The sequence below is a fragment of the Zingiber officinale genome, chromosome 8A, assembly GCF_018446385.1.
Source record: "Zingiber officinale cultivar Zhangliang chromosome 8A, Zo_v1.1, whole genome shotgun sequence".
NCBI lineage: Eukaryota > Viridiplantae > Streptophyta > Magnoliopsida > Zingiberales > Zingiberaceae > Zingiber > Zingiber officinale.
The window spans coordinates 137,558,707-137,568,494 of record NC_056000.1 but is presented as its reverse complement, the minus strand read 5'-3'; the positions used below and the strand labels follow the sequence as shown (position 1 = coordinate 137,568,494).

The 9,788-nt window shown below is 35.3% G+C and overlaps 1 protein-coding gene across 2 annotated transcripts; it reads right to left on the bottom strand.

Moving 5' to 3' along the window:
* Positions 1 to 405: 405 nt before the first annotated feature.
* Positions 406 to 9,788, bottom strand: LOC122010387. 2 transcript variants are annotated; one of them, XM_042566902.1, is made up of 6 exons: positions 9,305 to 9,788; positions 2,626 to 3,046; positions 1,748 to 1,957; positions 1,562 to 1,654; positions 1,346 to 1,462; positions 406 to 1,268 (listed from the first exon to the last, which is right to left on the bottom strand). In XM_042566902.1, the coding sequence occupies exons 3-6, from the start codon at positions 1,763 to 1,765 to the stop codon at positions 795 to 797; spliced, it is 702 nt and encodes a 233-aa protein (XP_042422836.1). In that variant the 5' UTR covers positions 1,766 to 1,957; positions 2,626 to 3,046; positions 9,305 to 9,788; the 3' UTR covers positions 406 to 794. The 2 variants fall into 2 exon arrangements, with proteins under 2 accessions (XP_042422836.1, XP_042422837.1); XM_042566903.1 differs by lacking the exon at positions 2,626 to 3,046.

Here is a 9,788-nt window from a genome sequence, read left to right as displayed (position 1 = left end):
ATCTTATTTTTTTTACCAACTTTTTATAAAGATGCCTGCCATTTGAAATAAAAAAAAAAATCAGAACTACATTAGATATTAAATACTGATCTAATAAAGTATGTGCTTCTTATATACTAAATTTAAAAAAGAACAAACAAAGTTTAAGGTAATTCAAAGACTTACCATATGTAAACAACCACACAATTTTCTGAAATTGGCTCCAAGTGATACAAAGCACTAATGTCCTCAAGATGCAAGTTCAGTTCATAATCATCTTGAAATACCTTATGATCTAAGGCAATTGATAATTTCCTTCCATTCTCAAGAGCACGCTTACAATAACAATACACCATGCGCAATGATCTTGGCACACTTGATGACAAAGTCTGGTTATTTTCTACATGTGTCGTTTTCTTCATTTGACGCTTCTAATAATTGTAAGTGTAAACTTTTTAGATAGGTGCAATACTAAATAGTTTCACAGATATTTACTTTGAAATATTATCTTAGATGTACCTTTTGTCGTAGCATCAGCAGGTGTTTTGGCCAAGCCACATGGGTTCCAACAGCATCACCAATAGTTTCACATTCATTGGGAATTGGAACTGGCAAACATGCTGATTTCTGCATTGCTTCATCGATGGATACACACATACAATTCTTGGGTAACGGAACACCATGGAGTGAGTGATTAACTCTAATGACCTCAACAACTGTACCATATGCAACAATGTCTGTGCTAGAATCCAATGTCAAACTAACTGATTTACCCTAAAAGATAAATAGTTGTGTCATTGAATTATACTAACTCTTTATTTTAATAATAAATATAACCACAACTTATATAGCTGTAAAGCAACTTCTTTATCCACAACTTGCATTTCGACATCATTGAACTCTTCATAACTGGAGAAAGTCTTATCGGTGTTCAGTTTATTGTCATTTTGTTGAGGTAACTTTACCGAGCAACTTCCTTTGTCATCAATGTCACTGCCCCATGCACCCTTTTTGTAGACAATTGCTTCAAGTTTTTGAATGTGTGTATCTTGTTCTTGAATTAATTTTCTAGCCTCCACCAACTCTCTCTTTTGCTCAATCAGTAGCTCTCTATCAACATTGTCAGTCTTCCATCTACTAACATTAAAGAACAATGATGGAGTGATATGACCTCCAACAACCCTCACACGTCCACTATGTTCTCTTGAATTGAGTGCTTTGGTAAGAATATCTTCTTTTGTCCCATTAATTTTGAGTGTACCCTTACGCTTCTGTTGTATATAATCATCCTGCCATCCAAATAAAAAAAATTACTTTAAAAGTTTCATTGAAATACAATAATTGATTTTTACTCATAGCTTCTCACAATCTTGTCTATTGTTTGTTTCAACTCTTGGCCATCAAATTTCCCTTCTTTATTAACCCTTCCTTTCTTCCAAATAATAGCTCTATTGATTTCATCATCGTCACATAATTCATTTGCCTAAGAACAAGAATAATTGAATGATATATGTTAAATAAGAATGATTATTAAATGCTAAACAAAACCGTTATACGAATTTTATAAGAAATATATACTTACTATTTCTTTAGCATATCGTGCATATCCTTTACGAGCAAGACGATGGGGGTATATGTTCTTCTTTCTTTTCTCCTTCTGTTGTTCACTTAGTTTCTAGTCAAGTGAAACATTCCACATATCAAATTTACTAATTCATCATTTACCTTAATATCTACTTATTTTGAAAGAACAAAAGACTAAACTTACAATAAAATCGTCAGACATGCGAGTCCTGACAAAAGAAATCCAATCATCTCTTGCAAGACCATAGCCACTAGGTGGTTCATCCAACTCTTCGAGTTTGTCAAGCTTCTTTGAAATGAATGTCTGAGTGAGATGGGATTTAAACTGACGCCACTTATTACTTGCTGAATTCAAACATCCCTTCTTCCAACTTGGGGGAACATCATATGTCAGCTATAAAACACAATTGAGAATACAATAAACTGATTAGTACCTATATTCATCATTGACACCATAAGCAAACACAATTTCTGGAAATTATTCTAGCATTGAAACAATACACACATTCATTAAGTTTAAGGCATTCTCATCATTGAGTGTTTTGTATTATCTATGCACTAAATGTGATTTAGTAGTATGACAGTAATTCTCTAGAGAAATCAAAGACAGAAAATGACTTCCTTAAAAAGGAAGCAGAGTCACATGTTGCTAATGCTGAAACAAAGCTAGCAGAACTAAGTACAAATGAAAACCCCACTGATATAGAAAAAGAACCTACTGAGGGATCTAAAGCTGAAATGGAACAAGGAGAATCACGAACAACAGAAGAACAACCTACTGAAGCATACGAAGCTGAAAGAAAGGAAGCAGAACCTTGTGAAATTGAAGAACCTTCAACTGAACTATCTAAACCTGAAATGAATGCAGCAGAGCAACTTGAAATAGAAAACCAATCTTTAACTTGTATATATAAAAATCATACTGTTGAATGCTGGAGTAGCAAGAACAACAGGCAATTCATACTGTTTTACTGTCTTTAACTCATCTTTTCATGCATGCCATGATATGACAATTAAATTTTGCAACATGATAATTGAACAAAATTTCTTTAACTTACTTACATTAACTGATTCTCATATCAATTCTTTAACTTCATTTGGAACTTGTTTCCACGTCTTGTAAGATATCTTGACCTTTTCTCGAGCAAGCAAGCCAATGTAACTTTGCATTTCAACAGCAGTTTCTCCTACTGGCTGTCCAAGTTTATTAAATCTTACCTCCTTTCGAATTCCTTGAACCCTTTGTTTAGTAAGCTTATCCAGATGGGTACGACCTCTAGATGTTCTTGTTGTTTCAATGTCAGTAGATTCCAGCATTGTCTCAACCTCTAAACCGTTGTTAGTGGATGTAGATGCAATTTTTTCTTTGCCCTTCCCAATCGTTGCAGGTTGTCCTATTCTCTTGCTTGAAGCATGAATTGTGTCATCACCATCAGATTTGATTTTAAGCTTTCCAAAGGATGCCATAGAGCTCAAATTTAATCTATTGATAAAAAAGTGAAACAACATATCAATACTTGAAAAAAAATACACAATAAGAAATTCACCTACAAAAGAAAATCAACATACATAGATAAAAATTTGAAATACCATAATGTGCACAAAATAATATTCAAAAACAAGATACATATCAATATTGTCTACAAACATATCTTCAAAAGAAAAATATAATTGGTTAAACATTTTTCAACCCAAGTCCCATCACAATCTTCACGAAGGCATTGGGGTTCATTATCATCTACTCCGTAAGCATCCATTGATGGTAACTCTCTGGTAAAAGATTGATAGTGGACTATAGTGTCTTCCAATTCATCCCCATTTGCGTATTCAAATGACTCTCTAGTAAGAGTTGCAAGTACAATACTCCATACAGGATCTTCAATTTAAAATACTTGCTTCACTTGGCTTCCCAAGATAAAAGAATCTGATTTGAATCCAATTCGTTTCAAATTTACCAATGTGAAACCAAGATCATCTACTTTTATACCATTATTATTCTCCACCCAATTACATTTGAACATTGGAATTTGAAATTTGTGGAATCAAGTAACCATATTTCTTCAATAACTCCATAAAAAATCATGTCCGACACAATTGGATTTTTATCCTTTGCACTGGCAACTTGCATTGTCTTTGCGACTAAGCTTACTCCAGAGTTTTGAGCAACTCGTACATCATCACGTTCTTTCGTAGCATAAGTAATGCCATTAATCAAATAACTAGAATACTTTAACACTTTATTGCTAGGTCCACGCGCTATCCACTTTAATCTTTCAGATATTTGAAAGGTCGAATGGTCAACTGCACGTTCAACCTATAGTTAACAATATAATAAATTTTAAATTTTTGCGTAAGATACCAAGAGTTGTATGTATGCTAATACATAGTAGTTTTGGAACGTACAATATCATGCAACCAGTTAATAAATGTTCGGTTATGCTCATCTTGTAGCCATTTTTTGGACTTAGCTTTCTGAGGAAATCTTGCTCTCAACTCCACCATGTGTACCCTAATAGAATTATTTTAAATAAATAAACCAATAGAATGAATTCAAATTGCATAAAAGTATTGATAAGTTAGAGAACATACTCGATATAAGGATCAATCTCATCATCATTCGTCAATATGTAACGATGTGCTTGTTGCAACTCATCATGCCTAGCGGAGTGCACTATTGCATCCGATAAAGGCTTAGTACGTTCTACTTTGTGATGACTTGATGGTATCCCAATTGTGTGGACATTAGATAGATAGTCTGAGCAAAATTCGATAGCCTCTTCAACAATATAACATTCTGCTATACACCCTTCAGGTCGATTGTGATTGCGCACATAACCTTTCAAAATCTTCATGTATCTTTCAAATGAGTACATGTGTCTATACCAAACGGGTCCGCACAATTTGACCTCTCGCACGAGATGAACGGTTAAATGAATCATTATATCAAAAAATGAAGGAGGGAAATACTTTTCAAGCAAACACAATATCATTACAATCTCTCTTTGCAAGTCATCCATCTTTAAAACGTCTATTACTTTACTATATAATGCATTGAAGAAGAAACACAACCGAGTGATAGTATCTCTGACATGTTTTGGCAAGACACCACGAATAACCACTGGAAGCAATTGTTGCATTAAAGTGTGATAGTCATGTGACTTAAGGCCAACAAGTTTCAAATCCTTTATCGACACAAGGTTTTTAACATTAGATGAGTAACCTTCAGGGACCTTTATTCCTGACAAAGAATTGCAAATACTTCTTTTCTCAACTTTACTTAGAGTGTAACAGGTAGCTGGCAGAAACGTTCTTTTCTCCCCAATCCTTGGTGCCAGTTCAGTTCTTAAATTCATTTCCATAAGGTCTAATCTTGCTGCGATTCCATCCTTTGTTTTTCCTGGAATGTCAAATAATGTACCGATGAGACTTTCACAGACATTTTTTTCAATGTGCATCACATTAAGAACATGTCGAACATGTAGCTCTTTCTAATATTCAAGTTCAAAGAATATTGATTTCTTTTTCCAACATGTTTCTCCATCATTCCTCTTTGATGATATCTTTCCGCTGATTTTTCCCAACTGATAATTAATTCTTTCAACTCTTTTCAAAACTTCATGGCCACTCAATGGATTTGGTGCAAGGTTAAATTCTTGATTCCCATTAAATGCCTTCTTTTGCCTTCGATAAGGATGACATAAAGGTAGAAACCTTTTATGGCCTGTATATGACATTTTTCTACAATGTTTCGACCTTGTCGAATAAGTTTTTTCTGCACAAATAGGACATGCATGATATCCCTTCACAACACATCCTGGCATGTTCCCATATGCAGGAAAATCATTGATTGTCCATAGCAGAACAGCTTTAAGAGAGAAACTTTCTTCTCGATATGCATCATATGTTTCGACACCTTTATCCCATAAACATTTTAAATCATCAATCAGAGGTGCTAAGTAAACATCAATATCATTTCCTGGCTGTCTAGGACCAGATATCAACAAAGTGAGCATAATAAATTTTCTCTTCATACACAACCATGGTAGAAGGTTGTATGTGATCATTAAAACTGGCCAACAACTATATGTAGAACTCAACAAACTGTGGGGATTAATCCCGTCTGCTGATATAGCCAATCTCAGATTTCTGAGCTCAGAAGCAAAATCAGGCCACATGAGATCAACTAATTTCCAAGAAGGTGCGTCAGCTGGATGACGTAAGTATCCATCATGAATTCTTTTATCAGTATGCCAGGTTAACTCCTTGAATATCGCCTTATTCCGAAACATTCTTTGAAATCTTGGCATGGGTGGGAAATACCATAAGACCTTTGCAGGAACTCCTTCTTTTATCTTGGATTTGCTGCTCAACTTCCACCTTGATGTCCCGCAAGTAGGGTAATTGGCAAAATCTTCGTACTCCTTCCGGTATAAGATACAATCATTAGGACAAGCATGAATTTTCACGTAATCCATCCCTAATGCACGTAAGCTTTTCTTTACGTCATAAAAAGATAAAGGTAATTCATTGTCATTTGGAAGCATTTCTCCAAACAAAATAATTAAATCGGTAAAACTTTTATCACTCTAACTATATTTTGCCTTCAAGTTAAATAATTTCACAACTGCAGATAACTTTGTGAATTTTGTGCATCCAGGATATAAACATTTCTCGGCATCTTCAAGTAGCTTATTGAACTCGCTTGGATTCTCAGCATAACTATCATATACAGCTTGCACCATATCTATAGGCTCCTCGGCAAAATATTTGTATTCATCTTGCCCCACGCGATCATTACTGTTCATTGAGTTTTCTGTCATAGTTCTTTCCCCATGCCATATCCATGTATGATATGTCAAATCTATACCATTACAATACAAATGTGCCCTTATAGTTTCAACATTTTTCTTCTTTATGTTACCACATCTTGCACATGGGCAAGGTATTGCATTAGGATCGTTAGCGTTTTCCAGTGCAAATTGCAAGAAAGACTCTACTCCAATATCATATTCACTAGATAGTCTATCCTTTGACATCTATTCTTTGTCCATTCTTGTTATAAGTACTAATCAGCTAGAAATGAGATAACACCTACCTTCAAAACAATTGTATAGTATACAACAAGATCTTAACACAATGAACAAGAAACATAAGATATTCTTAGCATACAATCTATACAATCAAGTAACTAAATTATTAAAATAAGTGAATATGCTAATAAGAGAAAAACTATCTATGGATGTGAAGAAAGGGAAGGGTTTAGTGCAAAAACGTGAAGGGTTCAAAACCACCTTAGATGAATTTGAAATAAACTATAACGTGAACTCTAGCTCAAAGATAGGACTATTAATGAATACCAAAAGCAGATCAAACATTTGTCAAGCAAGCAAGCATATTGAAAAACTTGAGGCAACTATTGTTTCATTGAAGAATAAAGAAACAGGAAGCTAGTCTGCAGGCAACTATGAGAAACTTGAGGTAACAATTTGTCAATTAACATTCAATATATGGTGAAATCCTCTAATATTCAGTATATTGAGAAACTACAAGAGGAAGCTATTCTACAAGCTAGGAGGTTGTCTAGTGCCACTGAAACTATTAAAGCATTAGAATAAAAAAAGACTAAAACTTGGCAAAATTTCTGTCGATTAGCAATTGAATAATATATAAAATTGTATGTTACTCCAGCATGTTCTTGCTACAGAATGTTAACCCTACAATCAAAAAAATCCTTTCCTTGGATGAAAATGATAAAGCAGATGTATATATGGTGCTTCATAATCTGAAACAATTCTCAACAGTCAAGACAATGTCATATTGCATATCTTAGAAAGTAAGTCAAATGGATAAAAATATATTATATAGATTGCTTGACACTTTTAATTTTCCAATATCATACTGATCTTATTTTACATTCATAGATGACCAAAATCTTGTGCCTATCATGTTTGAATAACATCTAGTGGAGGTATATAAGTGCAAATCATTGACAAGAAAAACAAGCTCATGACACATCTTGAAATAAAAGAAGATAATGGAAATTCAGTGGAAACCCTGAAGGAAGCTAGGTAGGAACCATGCTCAAAGAAAGAGTCATCCATGTCTCAGAAATTTGTATCTGGGCTGGTAGTTGATGAAGATACAGATGAAATTGGAGGAAACTCAATGAACCGAAAAGAAACTGGAGTTATGCTATATGAAGAACACAATAATGCAAAAGCAGGCGGTGCTTTCTCACAAGATTGCAATGAATTCAGGGCAAATCAACTACCAGGTGAAGACCATAAGTATGATGAGATGCCACAGGCAGTTCATGATCCTTGTTTGCTGGAAAAATCTATGAAGCAAACAATGCTGCAAGGAGACAAGGAAGTTAGCAAAAATGAAAAGAATGAAAGGATCCTTGCAACCCAGCAAATCCAGATGTTTCAGCTAGCAGTGACATTTTAAACATAGATTCAGATGCCAGAGGAAGCCTTATGTTCAAAGATTTGGATGCCCACCCAGAAAATGATGATGATTTAGAATTACAATTGGCTAAAGATGCTGCACACATTGACAATGTTGGGCCCTCAAAGTTTACTTCAAACTTTAAGAAGACAGAAGATAATGAAAGTGGAAGAATGGAAAAAGATATATGTAATACATGGCACGTAGGTTGTAGGAAAGATATGTGGTTCATGATGCTTCTGATGATGTGCTCTTTGGCAGTGTGGTTTCAAGGAAATGATATACAATTGACTAAAAGAGATGTGGTTTCAAGGAAATGATATACAATTGACTAAAAGAGATGTGGAGAAGATCGCGATTAGGGTTAGCGCGGGTTTTTGGTGGCGGTGCGCGCGATGTGGTAAAAAGAAAACGAAATTAATGAAGAATAGTTGTTGCAACATATATTTTGTACAAAATTGTAATTTTATCCTTACTATTTGAATAAATCCATCCATCTTAAAATAGACCACAAATTTTATCATAGAGATAAACATTAAGGGATATAAATTTCACTTCATCAATGAAAATAGGCAAATAACTATGTTTGACTATTTTTTTATAAAATAATTTTTAAAGACAACATAGTTTTAGACACCAAATTTAAACGGTTGATTAAAACTAATAGACAACATAGTTTCAACATAGTTTTAAGCAACACTAATAGACAACGGTTGATTAAAACTGTTGTCGTATGTCAAATAAAGATATCTCATAGACAATAATGTTTAAAAAACCGTTGTCTTATGTATCTCAAAGACAACGGTTTTTTAAACATTATTGTCTTTTTAAAAAAAAACACGACTAACAACAACAGTTTTCAATAAAACCGTTATTAAATGACAAAAAGACAACAGTTTTTCAAAAAACTGTTGTCTATTAGGTGTGGTTAAATCTATAATTTCTTGTAGTGCAAGTCTGTGAGCCTCTTCTTTTGGTTTATTACTTTATTTCTTTAATTATATGCAAGTGTTATTTTAAAAATCCGAGAATGGTACTTTGTGTTTGTGTTTTTTTTGGCTATTCAACTCCCCTTCTAGCCGGTCAACGCGGTCCAACAGCAGGTTACTCCGCTGATGACTCACAACTAGAAAAGCTTGTTGTCGGGAACTTATCTAGAGGGTTTTACTGTCGGAACTTGTAGCTGAAACTAAACGAAATCGCTGGTCCTCCAAGACAATAACCACAAATCAGCATCACGTGAGAATCATAGATCAACCATTCAAATCATCTACTAGGTTTAGTTGTTTACCTCCAAGGTGACAACAAGGGAGCTGCTGTCAAAACTTATGGATGGAGCTATGGCAGGAGATGAAGGAGATCAGCAAAGGATCGGGAGAGAAAGAGGAAATCGGCAGCGAGAAGGAAGAGAGGGCGGGCGATAGGGCTCGGGTAGCTGATGGCCGGCTAGCGCCGATCTGTGGCTTCAATAAGGGTGGCGACGCACGGGGGACGAGTGACGCAGCGAGATCGCAATGAAGAGGCGGAGGATCGAGTGGAGAAGAAGATCGGCCGAGAGTTGGCCTCCTCCCTCGTCGCAGCCACATCTGGTGCTGGTGGACGTAGAGATCGACGGGGACCTATCATCGGCCCATGATGGGCGGAGGTGATGCAGACGGTGGTCGGTGTAGCACAAAGAGAAAAGGGAAGGAAAGGAATCGAGAGAGGAAGAGGTGAGGGATCAGGGGTGAGGAAGAGGAATTTGGCGCAAAGAGGGAGAGAAAGAGAGGGATTGG